Source organism: Oreochromis niloticus, linkage group LG22 (assembly GCF_001858045.2).
Source record: "Oreochromis niloticus isolate F11D_XX linkage group LG22, O_niloticus_UMD_NMBU, whole genome shotgun sequence".
NCBI lineage: Eukaryota > Metazoa > Chordata > Actinopteri > Cichliformes > Cichlidae > Oreochromis > Oreochromis niloticus.
In genome coordinates this window covers 38660065-38678057 of record NC_031985.2, presented here as the reverse complement: position 1 = coordinate 38678057, position 17993 = coordinate 38660065, and the positions used below count along the sequence as shown (strand labels likewise).

The window sequence follows — 17993 nt, the reverse complement described above, 5'->3', positions numbered from 1 at the left end:
TTCCCATCCAAGCGAGTTAACTCACAATTTTGCCATGAAGAACACAGCCACAAATAAAGAACGGTACTAAAACACCCTCTGAGAGCAACTTCTCCCAGCCATCCAAGCAACTCCCAAGCCCCCTGAGGTGTCCCGTTTCCTCCTCAGCCACCAGCCCCCAGCCAGGCTTCCTGATGCATTCCATCTCCACTGCTGCTGGCGTTTTGTCTGGTCTCCTGGCAGACTCTGTTGCTTCCTCCATCGATGCAGGTCTCTTCCAGTAAATCATCTCCTCAGATCTCCTGCCAAGCCTCTGGATGGGCCACATCTCTTCTAGTGCTGGCCTCCAGGGTTCCTTCACTTATGTTGCTGGCTACCTGGCGAGCCTCCAGAGTTGCTCCGTCTATGTCTAATTCATTATAGTTTTTATTTATTTTGCATTTTTATTATTTATTATGGGCAGCATGGGCATGGTGGTGCAGAGTTTACCACTGTCACCTCTCAGAAAGTACTGGCTTCAGATCCACACTGGGGCCTTTTTGTATGGACTTTGTATTGTTCGCCACGGATACTCTGGCTTCCTACCGTAGTCCAAAGACATGTATGGGGTTAGCTAAATTAGTGAATCTAAATTGACTGTAAATGTAAATGTGCACATGAATGGTTATGTGTCTCTATCCTTGTGACAGGCCACATTGTGTTGGCTACACGACTTCAAAAGCATCTCCAAAACTGCAGCTCTTGTGAGATGTTGTCAGTCTGCAGTGTTCAGGATCTATCAAAGGGGTCCAAGTAAGGAACAGTGGTGAACCAGCGACAGGGTTATAGGTGGCCAAGCCTCACTCATGCACACCTGTCCCCCTCTTCTTCACATGTATTTTATTTTGCTTCTACTGACTTTCATTATTCTTGTCTCCAGAGCATACCTCCACCTCTCCAGGTTCTCTTCCAGCTCCTCTCAGATCACAGTATCATCTGTGAACATCATAGTCCATTCCTACCCCACCTCATCAGTCAACCTGCTCATCACCACTGCAAACAAGAGCGGGCTCAAAGCTGATTCCTTGTAATCTCATGTTCACCTTGAACACATCTCTCACTCCCACTGCACACCTTACTACTGTCTTGCTGTCCTCATACGGACCACTTCACATACTTCTCTGGCACTTCTGACTTCCTCCTGCAGTACCAAAGTGCCTCTGTTACCCTATTATATGCCTTCTTTAGATCTACAGAGAGACCTCTATATTTGCAGCAACGCCCTGCATCAGCAAACTCAAAGCAATCACACCTGTGGTGCTCTTTCTTCGCATGAAGCGATTATATCAATTGCACAATGTCCACTCTAGAATACTGAAAATTATTGGACAGCTAGTATAGGTTTGTTCATCTGTTCAGTTTTAGGATTTTGGTCATGTGTTTTCTGTAAACGTGTTAAAATCAGACAAATAGGTTTGTCTATCATCCAAGCATCAGTGTCTGTATTTGAGAAAGAACTACAGGTGATATTTGGATAGCAGGCCCTCTACATTAGATTACATAAACATGTACAGGTGTGTACGGAAGAGGATTAGTGCCACTGGAAATAGAAAAAAGTGGGGGTCTTTTTTTTGCAGAGTAAAAAAATTCCCAATCCTCTTCTGCAGGTGCACATGGCATTTGGTTCACTAAGTGATATTTGGTGTGAAGGCTAGAAGGAACGTGTTCTCATTTCACTGACTGAATAACGCTAATCAAATGTGCTAGTTATAATAGGAAGTTTGCCATTTTTTGAAATACACCGTGCCTTTTGCCATCTTTGAGTCAGGATTTCATTTCAGATGTTAAAGTATAAGAGTTTAGTTTAAAATAAAACAAACAAATAAAAAATCCCCACAAAAAGGACTAAAAAAGTCAACCAAACACAGAGCAAGTAAACAACTCTTAGAATATAAAGCAAAGCTGAATTTTCTGATGCAACAAGACTTAATGAAGAGCCAAAGTACATTTCTCTGCATGTACTTTAGAATTTTTTTTTCATGAAAACACGTTTAGAAAAATATACCCCCGCCCGTCAACGTTTCTCCACCTCCTGGTTACTGAGTCTCCGTTATAAAAATGTATCTATGGAAATTTTATTTTGAAGAGTATGACCGGAAGTCGTCCCTCTATCGCCACTGACGCGCTGTGCTGCATAGCAGCTGCGCGCTCTCACGTCCAGTGTTTGACAAAACCTTCTTGGTTTGACTGTGCGAGCAGAACGTGCGCGGCGGTAATGGCTGCCAGGGAGAGTAAAGAAGACAACAAATGAACCCCCGAGAATCGACTCGAAGGTGAGCTTGATAACATGTTATTCCGCGGCCCGACAACTGTTGTTTCTTCTACATATCAACTATTGTCTCGTCTGCTGTAGCTACTTGGGTCGCGTGTGTGTGTTTTGAGGTTGGATTTTTTTCTGATGCCACACACACGCACACACATACACACACACGCGCGCGCACACACAGAGGACAATAAACTGTCAATACCCTGTGCTTATCACGCATGCCCCCTCTGTGCCCCGGTGCTGGTACCGTTAAAGAGGCATGGACTTGTCCTAGCTAGATGCGTCAAATACCACCGTACATGTCAGTTGTGCTGAAGATATATGGACTCTTTGTTAGCTCAGGTTAACGTGATTAGCTAACGTTAGCTGAGCAACAACATCGTTAGCTGACAGTAGGCAGGCCAGATAGCTGTTAGCCTCTTAGCCAATCAGCCAAGTGGATTTGTAATCAGCCCCTTAGCACGCTGGCTATCGCTCCTTCCGTCCGGGAGTCAGCCTTTCGCTGCCGACTTTTGGGAGACATCCATCAGCTCCGAACCTGTCACTGTCCCTACTTTAGAATGAAGTTTTCTGATTAGTCCACTGAATATTAGGATACAGACAGGTGTTTAATACCGGTCATTCCCAGTATGGCAGGCAGAGTTGTTACAGTGCTAAGTTGTGTTTTGCTCCAAGTCGAAAGTGCAACAGCCCATCAAATGAAACAACACTAACATAAGTTGGCTTTATAATAAGAAGAAATGGTTATAACTGAGCTATTATTGATATGTGAAAAAGTGATTTTGTGCACTGGTGAGTTTTACTTATCGAGTATTGCTGAAACAGTATTCCAATAGCCCATATCATCAAATACTATTAATTTTTTTTTTTTAAAAAGGTACTTCCTAATCTGATTATGACCGAGCTCCTCTGCAAGGTAACGTAACCCTGTAGTGGTGTCACTTTAACACAATGCTTTCTGCAATAGTTGTATATGGTGTTGAATCCTGTGTGCATTATGAAGCAGCAGAGGGGTATGCTGCGAACTGAATACTATACAGGTTTTCCTCATGTGTTTGTTATTAATTGAAAGTTAAAGCTGCTTTTTTTAATTATAGGAGAAAGGGCGGGGTGGGGGGCACTTATCTTTCACTTCACTCATCTTACATGCAAATTGGTGTGTAACAGGCTGTGCTTAAGCCAAATTACTATGGTGGCAGTAGTAATAATAATAATAACAATAACATGTTATTATATATTATAATTTTATTTGCTGCCTTGTTGCTGAAACACAGTAGGATTCTTTGTTGTATCACTTGTTCAACAAGAAAAAGACGCCTCCATCCTCTGTCACTGTTTTACATGAGCACAGCTCACTGGGTAAACAGTTAGAAAATATTATAAGTATTTATTTACTTTGTCGACAGCTTACAGTTGTCATCCAGTTACATTATATCTGTAATCTTTATGTTTGCTGTTCTAATAACTGTGTAGTTATACTGATTGTAATCTGTCCCTGTTTTTAGTTCTGTCCATCACTCAGCTGTCTGTTTTATGCCACTGAGTTATAAAGTAACAATAATCAGAAGTATAGTATGATAAATAAAAATGAAGGGAAAAAGAAGTATTGATAACTCATCAGTGCAATCTCAGGTCACGTCTTCTTGAAAAATATGAGCAGTGTTATAATGTTGTACAGGCCTAACTGACAGGAATGTTCTGTGTCGGAGCTTCTCATTGGGAGCGTTTCCTCTGCCGTCCCGTCACAGGTCAGTGACATGAACGTTCGCTTAGTTGGTGAATTGTAGATATTTGATTTCTATCCGGGCCTTTTGTTAAGAAGCTAAACTGTGAATGGTTGTTGCAGCTAAACTAAGATAACTGCAGAAAATGATGGTTTGGTTGACGGTCTATATGAAGGTAATTGTGCCGTCAGTTCTTCAGCCTGCTGTGCTCGGGTCAGAGGGACGTAAGGATCATCACACAGGTCTGTGCTGTTCGTCCGCCTGTCTGTCTTTTGTGACCATGTGGATTCATCCACAGAAAATTACAGTGCACCAAGTATGCATGTCCCCCAAGGGATGCACTTTCAAGAAATGGAACAGGAGCCTGGCTGTGACGTCTCCGGCTGTCAGTGTCTTTGTCTCAGCCGAGTAGAATCCAGGCTTCACATTTCCAGGACCACAGTGTGATCTTAGCTGGCTTTAGCACTGTTCAGGAGGACACAGATGTTAATATGAGCAGTAAGGAGAAATGTGGACCAACTATCACGAGCTGTGGTCTAAACAGTTTAAACATGTAAACTCCAAACTGTTGCTTTCAAATAATGTTTCTGTGTCCTGAATATTTCACTGTGGACTGTGGACATGTTACTCACCCACAGTGTTTGTCATTGCTGCTGTTCTTTGTTTGGATTCCTCCATTGTTTTTACTTTAGTGAGCCAAGTTGTTTTTCATGTTTTGGGATAAAGTATCAAATCATTACTCTGGTGGTGCAAAGTCACAGCAGGAGGACAGACAGAGAACTGGTTTGGTGACCTCAGAGAGGCTGCAGAGCAGAAACAGGACTCTGTCACTGCTGGGAAAGAGTGTGAAGTTGAACTGTGGGCAAAGAGACTCCGAGGAGAGGCACCTGACAACTGTTTAGGTCTTTATTTGTCACAAAGTTTGTTGTGTTAACTCATTCACCCAACGTTTGCGTGTTAGGTGAATGAGAGCAGAGGGAGGCACAGCTCTCTGGGAGCTTTGTGGCAGGAAGGGCACCCGCAGTAAACATATTTACCAAATCACCCGCTGTGGCAACCCCTTACAAGAACAAGAGTAACTTTATTGATCTCAAAGGGAAATTCGTACGTCTGACATACAGTTAAGCCCATAATTATTCATACCCCTGCCAAATTTCGACTTAAAGTTACTTTTGTTCAACAAGCAAGTTCTTTTTTGAGCAGAAATGACACAGGTGTCTCCCCAAAGATAATAAGACGATGTACAAGAGGCATCATTGTGGAAAAAAATATTTCTCAGGTTTTATTTATATTTTAGCAAAAAGTATCATGTCCAGAATTATTCATACCCTTCTCAATAATCAATAGAAAAGCCTTTATTGGCTATTACAGCAATCAAACGCTTCCTATAATTGCAGACCAGCTTTTTGCATGTCTCCACAGGCATTTTTGCCCATTCATCTTTAGCAATGAGCTCCAAATCTTTCAGGTTGGAGGGTCTTCTTGCCATCACCCTGATCTTTAGCTCCCTCCACAGATTCTCAATTGGATTCAAGTCAGGACTCTGGCTAGGCCACTGCAAAACGTTAATGTTGTTGTCTGCTAACCATTTCTTCACCACGTTTGCTGTATGTTTTGGGTCATTGTCGTGCTAAAATGTCCACTGGTTCCCAAGGCCAAGTTTTTCTGCAGACTGCCTGATGTTGTTGTTGAGAATCTTCATGTATTGCTCTTTTTTCATGGTGCTGTTTACTGTGATTAGGTTCCATGGTCCATTGGCTAAAAAACACCCCCAAAGCATTAGGTTCCCACCACCATGTTTGACAGTGGGGATGGTGTTCTTTGGGTTGAAGGCTTCTCCATTTTTATGCCAAATGAAGGCAACATCATTGTGACCAAATAATTCAATTTTTGTTTCATCTGACCATAACACTGAAGACCAGAAATCTTCTTCTTTGTCCAGATGAGCATTTGCAAAGGCCAAATGAGCTTTTGCATGCCTTAGAAGTGCCTGGAGAAGTGGCGTTTTCCTTGGTCTGCATCCGTGGAACCCAACAGTGTCCGTTGGACTGTCTGCCTTGAGACATTGCCACCAGCAGAGCCCAGATTCACCAGAATGGCCTTGGTGGTGATCCTTGGATTCTTTTTCACCTCTCTCACTATTCTCCTGGCCAGCACAGGTTTCACTTTTGGCTGCTGACAACGTCCTCTGAGATTTTCCACAGTGCGGAACATCTTGTATTTTTTAATAATACTTTGCACTGTAGCCACTGGAACTTGAAAACATTTGGATATGGCCTTGTAGCCCATTCCTCACTTGTGAGCAGCCACAATGCACAGCTGCAGGTCCTCACTGAGTTCCTTTGTCTTAGCCATGACTGTCCACAGACCACCTGCAGAGAGCTGCTGTTTTTCACCTGTTGAGTTGATTAAAACAGCTATTTCCAATTAATCAGGGTAATTAGGATGCTTTAGAACAGCTTTGACTATTTGGAATGGTATGGAACTTTGGATTTTCCCAGAGACTGTGACAGTTTGTAAAGGGTATGAATAATTCTGGACATGATACTTTTTGCTCAAATGTAAATAAAAGCTGAGAAATTTTTTTTCCACAATGATGCGTCTTGTACATCATCTTATTATCTTTTGTGAGACGCCTGTGTCATTTCCAGTCAAAAAATAACTTGCTAGTTGAATAAAAGTAACTTTAAGTCAAAATTTGCCAGGGGTATGAATAATTATGGGCTTAACTGTAGATCCTTAAAAAATGGCTTCCCCAGTGTTTCCAGTCTCTCCAATTACAGAGTCAGCTTTCTGGCTAAGTAAGGGAGCAGCTTTTACTTTTTATATGGTATTCTTTGAGTTTTGACTTGGTAGGTGCACCCCCAGTCGGCATTATAGACAGACATAGCTTTGGAGTCACAGTGAAGCAACCCTGGATAGGCTACATGAATTGTAAAGGCCACCAGGACACAAATAATACCTGTGGTTGCAAAAAGACTTGTGGTCCTATCAAAGTCTATGAGTTATGGGCTCAGACACTGGAATCAATAAGCCTGCTTTGTGGGTATTCGAGTATCAGAAAGCAGGATTACCTGTGGGGTTGTCTTTGGCTAATGATTTGCAGTTGACAAGTTGTTAGCTAATGAGTTTGAATTGGGTGGCTGCGTCCATGCTTTATACTGCCCATGGGATAATACTAGCATGCTTTTAGACGTGCTGAATCTTTGAAAGTCAGCCAAGTGCAGAGGGCGAGCTTAACTCTCACAATATCTCTCCACAGTGAGGACTAGGATGGTAAGCAGCCAGCCGAAGTACGAACTCATCCAGGAGGTGGGGCGTGGCAGTTACGGTGTGGTCTATGAGGCAGTAGTGAAGCGTACAGGGGCAAGGGTGGCGGTGAAGAAGATTCGCTGCCACTCTCCAGAAAATGTCGAACTGGCCCTTCGGGAATTCTGGGCCCTCAGCAGCATCCAAAGCCAGCACCCGAATGTCATCCACCTGGAGGAGTGTATCCTGCAGCGGGACCAGTTAGCCCAGAGGATGAACCACGGTTCCAGTTCACCGCTCTACCTTGAGGTGAGGACACAAAACTCATCGGCTCAGTCACGATGGGTGTAGTTTGTCTATGTTTGTGTTCACTTTTTATGACTGCTTCACTGTATAAGGTAAAGAAAGTGACTCTTTTAGTCCTAAAATAGTCATTTTTAACACACAGTAGTAATAATATCAAATCAAAATGTGAGAATTCACAAGTTCCGAAGTTAAAACGAGTCAAACACAGCTTGGTTTGTAACAAATGATCATTCTGGTTGTTCTGTGGGTATTTCTCTCCACAGCTAACCCAGCAGAGAAACCGTGCTTTTATTATTCCTTTTATTGCTTTTCAAAGTAAAATCAACTGAAGTTTCCAGTAAATCAATAAGATCCATAGTAGACGTGTTTATTTGGAATCTCTGTGAATTTCTTTAATATATGTTTATCTGGTTTACCGCTGTGATTGTTGTTTCAGTCACATGTGACTCCGTCCTTAGAAGTTCTTATCTTCTGAAAAACCACATTTTTCATTAAGTTACATTTGTTGTTGTGTTTTTTACTTTAAGAGCTTCTGTCCAACATGTTAAAAACAGACCTCCACAGCACTCTGTGGAAAAAACACTAACTGTAAATTATGAGGGTAAGTAGGTGCTGCTTATCAAATGCACGTGATTAACTGATCATCATCAGTGTGGCCGCCTTTAGGTGAGTGTTAGTGCCACAGTGTTTCCAGGAGTGGACATCCCAGGATGCATCACCAGTCAGTAAGCTGACCGTGCACTCCTCTGTACAGCAGAGTATCCTGGAGGTCAGTGTGGGGTTGTCAGGATGCTAGTTTGTTTAAACATGTCACTGATACTGAGCTTAACTTTGGCTTAAACTGGGCCACACAGCAGGAGTGTGACTATAAGCACAAACTACAAAAAATGAACAAATAAAGGTGTTTCAGTGTCCACACCTCACCATGTGACCTCTGACTGGCTCAGTTACTGTGGTAGGACCTTAAGAAAGCTGCGGATAAACAAATGTCCGGAAACCTCAATGAACTTAAATAATGTTATAAAGAAAAATGAGGCAGAATTCCTCCACAGTGATGTGAGAGAGTGATAAAGTCATGCAGGAAATGTTGCTGTAATGGTGGTTCTAGCAGCTGTGTAATCATGAGGCATACACAGTTTTTCCAGGACTGCAAAGAGTCCTGTGAAAGCGGCGTGTGCAGGTAGAGTCTGCCTGCTGAACGAATGAGCGAGCGACTTACTCGACAGTTTGAGCACAGCTCGTGTAAATGATAAACAGGAAGTGCTAATCTCAAACTTTGTATATTTTCTATTTGACAGAATGTCGCTGTGTGCATGTAAATGATTTTACAGGGCACAGCTCTGCTAATGGCTTTTTCTTGTTTCTAACATCATATTAGTTCCTCTGCTGACCTCAGGGTTACTGAAAAAGGAATCGTGCTCGGAGCAATCCTGCAGAAGTGAAACTATGAAATCTCCAGTTGGCTCATGCCAAACTCATATTTTCTCCTCAGTCAGTTAAACACACATTGTTCAAAGAAGCAATAAAAATTCAGATGTGATACTTGATGCGACCAAAACACACTGGTTTGGTGTTTCGCTTTCATTCATGTGATTGTCTTTATTTATAGATGCATTCTTCACACTGTTCCTCAGCAGGTGACTTCATGCCTTAGTGTCCTGCAGGTTGTCATTCTTTAAGAGGCAGGACTTGGGAGGAAAACTAGTTTGTCAGGTACTGAACAAAAAGGCTTTCCATACCAGATAAGAACATGACAGCATCTGAGATGAAAATCCCTCCAGTGTGTGTCACAGTGACAGACGTACAGTTTAAAGTGTAAACCTGACAACATTAATGCTGATGCAGAGTCTGATTAATGCTTTATATTAATGAGCTTTATATTTCAATTATAATTACAGAGTTTATCCATTTTTATCATTCTGTTGACATTTGTAGACTGTAGATTTTGACAAAGTCACTTGTAAAAATGTAGTTGAATGATCTGATCTGATAGTTAAATGTTTATTATTTTTGGCTCAAATGGGGAGGTCCCATTTATTCCTGAGTGATGATTCTAATCAGAGGGAAGGCACACAGGCCAGCTCGGTGCTGTCATTAATTTATCCATGTGTCGGTTTTTTAGATTCAGACTCTCTAGTTGCGGCTGCTGCTGCGGCTGCTGCTGCTGCGGCTGCGGCGGCTGCTGCGGCTGCGGCTGCGGCTGCTGCGGCGGCTGCGGCTGCTGCTGCTGCGGCTCTGGAGCCGACTAAACACACAGTTTAAACTAGTAGAAGGAACGGTTTCATGTTGTTAGCGTGTGCAGCCTGTTAACATGCAGTGTGCCTGGTTTTGCCTTCAGTATTGCTTTGATGCATTTAAAAGACCCTTTGTAGTTGTTTATCACCATGCTGGGCAATATTATATGAAGCTTTATGGAGGTTTAGCAGTTCCTTATAACTTCATGCTAAAGTGGTAACATTGTTTGAAAGGAGAACCTTCTGAAAAGGAAAGTTTTAGATCAATAATCAATAATGTGCTCTGGAACTGTAGCTAATGAATTATTTCTCAAATATTATCTCCACCACTTAGTGCAGTACTGTGGAAACCTTTAGTTTTCAAACATGTACTGAAGATGGTTAAAGGCAGACTTGAGCTGATTTAAACAGACACATTTCTGATTAATGTACCTCTGATATACAGGTTATAGCTTTGGGCATCGTGATAACAATACATTGTTCAGCTGTGATGCAAAGATTAGTGAAATGTAGAGCTACTAATAAAAGGATGTGCGGAGTAAATCTGCCTGGGTGGAACATCATCATCATCATCGTCTTCTTCTTCTTTCAGCTGCTCCCTTGAGGGGTCACAACAGCTGATCATGTGCCTCCGTCTCACGCTGCCCTAACATCCTGTTTGCCACACCCACTCTCAGTGTGTTCTTCTGTATTACAGCCATAAACCTTCTCTGTGGTCTCTTCCTCCTGCCTGGCAACTCCATCGTTGACACAATACTAAGATTTAAAACTTTATAATAATATCAAGGAAAAAGAAATCTAAAGATGAGAACAAGATCAACAATAACAACATTGTTTAAAAGATGTATTTGTGGGAAACAGTACAATTAGTATACATTTTTGTTCTATTTATTATATTTTATGTTGATTCATTTATGACGACCTTAATCAGACCGATAACTCCCCTGATTCAGTGGGAATCATGTGTGCTCTGCTGCCTGTCGTGCATTAGCTGCAGAGCTGGAATTCTCATTGACAGCTTCTATTGTCTGTGGTCCCACAGTATGAATGTTGAAGTTGGGGTGTTGGAGCAGTTTCAGGAGCTCTCCACAGGCCTGATTACTGCCTCTGAGCAGCTCACAGGGCTGTTGTGAAGCCGTTCATTCACTTTTCTGCAGTGCTAGCACTGGAAACTTTCCCAGAATCCTTTTATTCCAGCTCTCCTTTTTTAATTGCTCTGTAATATTCCAGTACATGCTTACAGTACATTGAGTAATAATGGGTGGGAGTATCTGACCACACCACCTGTGGGATAATTTGCATGTATGTTTTTGGGTGGTGAATCCTCTGACAGCCATCTGTTTAAAGCAAGTTTCTACTTCTATTTTTATGCTTATTTAGATTTTTTTTTCAGCAGCACATTTAAAGCATTTCAGTTGTGATTTCAAGAGCTGTTACAAGTGTTGGGACAAATGACACTGCACAAACTTCAATGGCCTGATTTATAAAAAAAACAAACAAAAATCTTCATCATCCTGAAGTGACATTTACTCACCAACATCATGATATTGATTCAGTTATGTTTTGTACGTAGCCCAGTGCATCCAGTAAACCTCTTGGTGCTTTTGAACTGTTGGAGGAAAGAAAGTCAGAGAACATAAAACTCCATGCAGTCAGGACTTGGATTGGGCCACTGCAACACCTGATTATTTTCTTTTTTAGGCTTTTCTGTTGTAGATTTGTGTTTGAGATCATTGTCCTGTTGCAGAAATTTCCCCCAGCTTTAGCTCTCAGACAGATGTGCAGAATACAGAGGAGTTAGTTGTTCACTGGATGCCTGCGAGGTGCCCAGGGCCCATACAGTCACCCTTCCACAGCCACGCTTGACAGCTGTGGTGATGTGCTGTGTTTGGTTTTCATAAAATATGATGTTATGGTCAAATTTCTCCCCCAGTGCTCTTTCAGAAATCTCGTGGTTTGCTTGAATGCAAACTTTGAGGCTTCTCCTGGTAACTCTCCCAAACTTCTCTGAGCTTTGTGTGGCCTAATGTTGGGATCAGTTTGCTGGGAAGCGATATATGTAGCGTTGTGTTAAAACATCCAAATGCTCCAGACCAGGAAACGGCCCAAATGTCTGCTTTTATAGAGCGAGTCACAGTTTAGTTCAGTTCAAAGCAGTTGGGCCGACAACAGTCCCCTGTGATGATTTATATTTTAAGATAAACATGCTACAATATTATGAGAGGGAGACAGACTTTAATAATAACTAATGATTAAATGCAGGACTGGTGTATAGTGGGGACGTGTGCGGTTATAATCTAATGGTTTTACACTACCAGCACTGGGCATCAATTATAAACTGGTGTTTCCTAAATGTTGTGCAGCCATCTGCCACCAGAAAGAGCATCTATAATGAGACACGCCATAAATCTGTTAATCTAGGCCGCACTGTCACAATCGTAACATGGAAAATGCCAGCACTGCTTATGTACACGCACTTTTCATCTTCTGTGTTTCTTCTGCAGCTCGTGGAGACGTCTTTGAAGGGCGAGATCACCTTCGACCCTTGCTGTGCCTACTATTTGTGGTTTGTTATGGACTTCTGTGACGGCGGCGACATGAATGCCTACTTGCTGTCTCGCAAACCTAGCCGCAAGACCAACACCAGCTTTATGCTGCAGCTGGGCAGCGCCCTGGCTTTCCTGCACCGTAACCAGATCATACACCGTGACCTCAAACCAGACAACATCCTCATCTCCCAGGCCTGCACGCCAGCCGGCTCGTCCGAGCCCACCCTCAAAGTGGCTGACTTTGGCCTGAGCAAGGTCTGCTCTACATCCGGGCTCAACCCCGAGGAGCCGGCCAGCGTCAACAAGTGCTTCCTGTCCACGGCTTGTGGGACGGACTTCTACATGGCCCCGGAGGTCTGGGAGGGCCACTACACAGCCAAGGCAGATATCTTCGCCCTGGGGGTGATTATCTGGGCTATGGTGGAGCGCATCACCTTTGTGGATGTGGAGACTCAGAAGGAGCTGCTGGGGAGCTACGTGCAGCAGGGCTCGGAGATTGTGCCGTTAGGAGAGGCCCTGTTAGAAAACCCAAAGATGGAGCTGCTGATCCCTGCCCGGAAAAAGAGCATGAACAGCCACATGAAGCAGCTGATCAGGGAGATGCTGTCGGCCAACCCTCAGGAGCGGCCCGACGCCTTTGAACTGGAGCTCAGACTGGTCCGTATCGCGTGCAGAGAGCTCGACTGGGACACGTGATTGACGAGCAAACGTCGCCACAAACTCGGCCGCGAAGCACACGCAAACATCTCATCAGCTGCTGTTAACAAAGATGGTCACATAATGGGGAGTTCCTGTTTTTTAACTAGGGAACAGTCATTGGTTGTAATATTGATGATCCTTTACCCACTGTTCAAAGCACCCACGGTCTACGACTTTATATTGAAGGGGGGAGGTGTAACATCTGCTGCTCCAAACTGCAGCCTAGTCTCAGGCTAATCACAGCTTCCACTTCCTCATTTCATCTGTTAGTCAAGCATGATGGAAGAGCAACGTGACCCCAGAACTCCTGCTTTCAGGTAGAAAAGACAGTCAAAGCCTTTGTCTTCAAATGCCACCCAAACCTCGGTGCTAAGTGTTACTAAATGCAATATGAGACATGATCCTGTGATTTCTTGTGTTTGTGCTCTTCACATTCACCCAAAGGGCCAATACTGCATCCAGCCACCTCATCGTGCTGAGTGTTGCTGTAAAGTTGTTTGTGGGTTTGACAGGACCTGACGTGAAACAGCGTTACAATTCACATGAAGATTGGAATCAAATACAAACAAGCCCTGAATGCTCAGGTATTAATCACGTACAGCTTGATGGTGTTTGAAGACAAAAGCTCACTGTCAAGGGACGTTCTGCTTATTGGTCGTGTAAGGGGAAAATACCAAACTTTGGTGCTTACATACTGGTAATATGGGTGGAGGACCTTTTTTTTTTATCAGCAAGTGTCCAGCCAGCAGGGGCTTGTGGTTGGGGTTTCTCCCCTTTGCAAACTGTAAGATAAGCTGGCCAGTCGCAGACACACCCCTGACCGGATGATCAGAATGTATAATGATGGAGGGCGGTCCCTGATATTTACATAGAGCCTTAAACACAGAAATACTTTTAGCCCCGAAGCACTTCATCCAGTCAGTGAGGCACACAGCCTAAAGGATCATTCAGGTTTATTACATGTTTGTTCCAATCTGTAGTTTTCACTGGAAGTCTGAACACTGTTCTCACCAAGGCCCCTTTAGACTGAATTTCTGTCATTTCAGGTAATCTTTACATTGGTCTGACTTTAGTCAGATAAGAAAGACTGCTACAGAAAAGGGACGAGACGGAGTAAGACGCTGTATTTAATATGTTCAACCTCCTAAGACCCGAACTCTTCCACGACATGCATTTTTAATTTCTCTTTGATATTTGGGCATATTGGGGCCCGATGAATGTAAAAACAAAGAATTACCAGATTTATTTTTTATTACCTTATTTTTGTTTTTAAGAAAAATAAGAGCCACAAATGAGGATATTTGTTTAAAATTTTGATAGAACAGTAGCAGTATAATGTCCTCATAGGTGGATATCAGGCCCATGTAGAGCAAAATTGAGTATTTTGGTCTAAATAACCCAAAATGTGATGTCCACATATGTGGACGGCAGGTCCTAGGAGGTTAATATCCTTGCAACATGAGAGCGAGGCAGGTGGCTAAAAAAGACTTGAGAATGGAACAGTTGTAGTTTTTTTGTTGGAGGTGAGCATGAGGCTATAGCACAACATGATTAGATCAGCAAAGAATGACGTATATCTGAGGTTTACCGGCTGGTTACTGGTTATAGCCGGCCAGCTGAAAACAGTCCAGTTAGGGTCGACTGCCGACCAGTTTGTGGTCTCTGGCGTCTACTCATAATTATGTCAGCAAGTGCAGGCTAGCTGCTAAAGCTGACCAAAGTCATGAGGATGTATTACCAAAACGCGCTTGTAGAAGTCTTGTAGCTGAAGTTTAAGTGATGGTAACAATATTAATATTAATGGTTTCACTGGTGAAGCCCTAATCTGTATGATATCAAATGTCCCAGCCTGTAATTATAGAGGCTCTCACCTCGAGTTTTGCCCTCATAAAGGTGACTTTGTGATTACGGTGTTGGCAAACTTACAAATGAGTTGTTTCCTGCCTCAGTGGACTCAGTAGAACTTTTGACTTGGATAATTGGGACATCACTAATAGTAGTAATTACTTCTGTTCTTACTTTCATATGTTTATTGTTCAGTGAGCATAGTGTTATCATACAGAGTAGGAATAATGGAATAATAAATCCGAATGATCCTTCACAAAGACAGAAATCTGAACTGTGTGTTGCAGTCAGACTCTCAGCACGAATCCCAGTGTTGGGTAGAAAAATCAATAATGTCCAGTTAGAGCTGTTTAAGAGTGGTGACACAAGTACTCGCACATGTTCACACCTGATGTGTAAAAGGGGCGGATGGAGCAAAGCACTTATAGTTAACATGGTTCATGACGCCCTCCTGCAGTGTGTGCTGCAGGGTGATAACCACGCAGGTATTTGTTTACCAGGCTGAGCCCAGTGTTGTTAGTTATGCACGCTGCAGCTCTCATCTTCAGGAAAGACGAGAGGACGAGCATCAGCACACGCCATCCTCCGTGAGCCAGAGGATCTTCTCTGTTTTCTTTGACGTGTAATGCTCTTGTGTTTTGTATGTGTTTAACCTGATCTGCTCTCACTGTGTCACTGCGCCTCATTTCCTCTGGCTCTTACAGTAATCCTTCTCTTCATGCTCCTGACAGGCTAATTCTAAGCCTATTAAGCTGTTGCAGCGCTTGGCACAGGATCATGCCTGGGACCCCTTTTGCCTTTCAGGTTACACACAATGCGTGTACTTTGACATTATTTTAGATGAAAACAGTAAAAACTCACAAACATCTGTCTTGGGTTACCTCACAGCTCTGTAACTGTGGCAGACCCCCCCCCCCCCCCCCCCCCGGCACTGTTTTTAGCTCTGATAGCTTTATTCACTGTCATCGTGCGGATGAGATCGGCCTTACTGTCATTTTGACACTAGAATGACCTCACTGATATTGCACTCAAACACCTCATTGACAGAGTAAGTGGTTGAGATGCACAGCATCTCGTGAGCCTGCAGTGCTGTGCTTTTGGTACAACCAGCAATACCACAAAAATCAGTATTACAATACTTGGACAATGTTTCTTTTGCTTAAAGAGCGTTGGGACTCAAAGGAAATCTCCCGTATGTGGATGTTTAGGGAATCGTTTCTGGTCGAGAGAGAGGCGTTTGCCAAACTAACGCTTGGTCTGGGTATTCACCTTTGATTTTTGATGTTCATTTCCTTTGCACATGTGTAAATACTGTACAGGCGAACAAGGTTTATGTACATTTGACTGGGTGTGCTCTGTTTTCAAGAGCTGGATTGGTTTGACATGTAAATTTGCTGTGATGACTTCAGTTTTCCTTCAGCTCTTGATTCAGCACCGCTTTCCTTCAATCATTGAAAGATGTGATATACTTACAGGTTAATACAGTTGGTGTGCTAGTGATAATTATATGTACGTCATTGGCCTGTTGTTTGTGGTTTTGTGTAAGCAAAAGCTGAAATACAACATGGGTCAGCTCAGTCCTCCTTTTGTCTGCTACCAGGAAAATCTTTGTCACATTCAGCAGGGGTGCACTCATGTAAATGCTAAACACCTTGTCGACTGCCGCTGGCCAAATGGCCAATAAAACTGACGTTCACATGATGGCAGAGAGCCTTGTATATGAGATTCAGTTTCATACATTGTTGTGATTGAATTTTATTTTTCTCATTCAAAAGCAGTGTGAAGAGCAGGAAAATCCAAACGTCCCCCTGCCACAAGGGGGAATAAATAATAAAGGAGAGAAACCGTAAAACCAACAATAACAGCTTCTTTTTGTTTCAAACCGTTGGACAATGATGGGTCATACCAAGCACTGCTTGGAAGTCTCACACATGTCAGTTAGTCCTCTGGAGCGTGTTGTGCCAGAGGGGCTTAAAAACGTTCAAAAGACAGTGAGAGAGAATTGTGCTCAGTGCTGCTAACACATACAGATCGTGGGATCGATGGTAGAGGGACTGACGGTTTCTCCGTTTACAACTTTCTGCATCCCCCTAAAGCAGATGTGGGGAACTCCAGGCCTGGAGGGCCGGTGTCCTGGAGGTTTTAGATGTCGTTGATCCAACACAGCTGATTTAAATGACCTCCTCAGCATGTCTTGAAGTTCTCCAGAGGCCTGGTAATGAACTAATCGTGTGATTCAGGTGTGTTGACCCAGGGTGAGATCTAAAACCTGCAGGACACCGGCCCTCCAGACCTGGAGGTCCCCACCCCCCAACCCTAAAGGGACAAGTTCCAATAATGGCGTAATCCAGGGGTCCCCAATCCCAGTCCACGAGGGCCGGTGTCCCTGCAGGTTTTAGATCTCACCCTGGGTCCACACACCTGAATTACATGATTAGCTCATTACCAAGCCTCTGGAGAACTTCAAGACATGTTGAGAAGGTAATTTATCCATTTAAATCAGCTGTGATGGATCAAGGACACATCTAAAACCTGCAGGGACACCGGCCCTCGTGGACTGGGATTGGGGACCCCTGCTCTAGATTGTAATCCAGTCTCGGTCCGTTCTGAATCAGTTTTGATACAACGCATCACAGTTCAACAGTACCACAGCAATAATGGGTCCTGACCTTTGCTATCATCTGTATTGTCCTTTTGTGGGTTGGATAACGGGGGTTTGGCAGGAGGGGAACCTGCTCAGGGTGATTTCAGCTATTACACTTTCCATGTTTTCATGCCAACTCCCTTTAATTAAAATAAGTTTTTGAGGATGTGTTCATCCTGGAAAAATGACAAAATTTAGTTTCATAAAACAATCAACATGAATATAGAGCAGACATGAGGTTTATGGAGTTCGCTGTTAATGAGCACCATCGTCCCACAGCACACAGGAAGTGGAAGAGCTCCAGGTCAGACACCCCAAAGATTGAGATGTAAAATCCTTTCTTGGTCTTTGTAAAGGTTAATTGGAATAAGCTTTCAGGTTCTCAGCTTGGTTTCATCATGTAACTCTCTGCAGTCATTTTCAGAGTGTGCTGGTATTACAGAGGCATACTGGGCAACT

The 17993-nt window shown here is 43.2% G+C and overlaps 1 protein-coding gene across 1 annotated transcript; it reads left to right on the top strand.

Moving 5' to 3' along the window:
* Nucleotides 1–2122: 2122 nt before the first annotated feature.
* On the top strand, nucleotides 2123–14149 carry pdik1l (PDLIM1 interacting kinase 1 like). Its single transcript, XM_003455222.4, has 3 exons — nucleotides 2123–2291; nucleotides 7271–7566; nucleotides 12302–14149. Exons 2-3 carry the CDS (start codon nucleotides 7282–7284, stop codon nucleotides 13040–13042), a joined length of 1026 nt encoding a protein of 341 aa, XP_003455270.1. The 5' UTR covers nucleotides 2123–2291; nucleotides 7271–7281; the 3' UTR covers nucleotides 13043–14149.
* Nucleotides 14150–17993: the final 3844 nt, after the last annotated feature.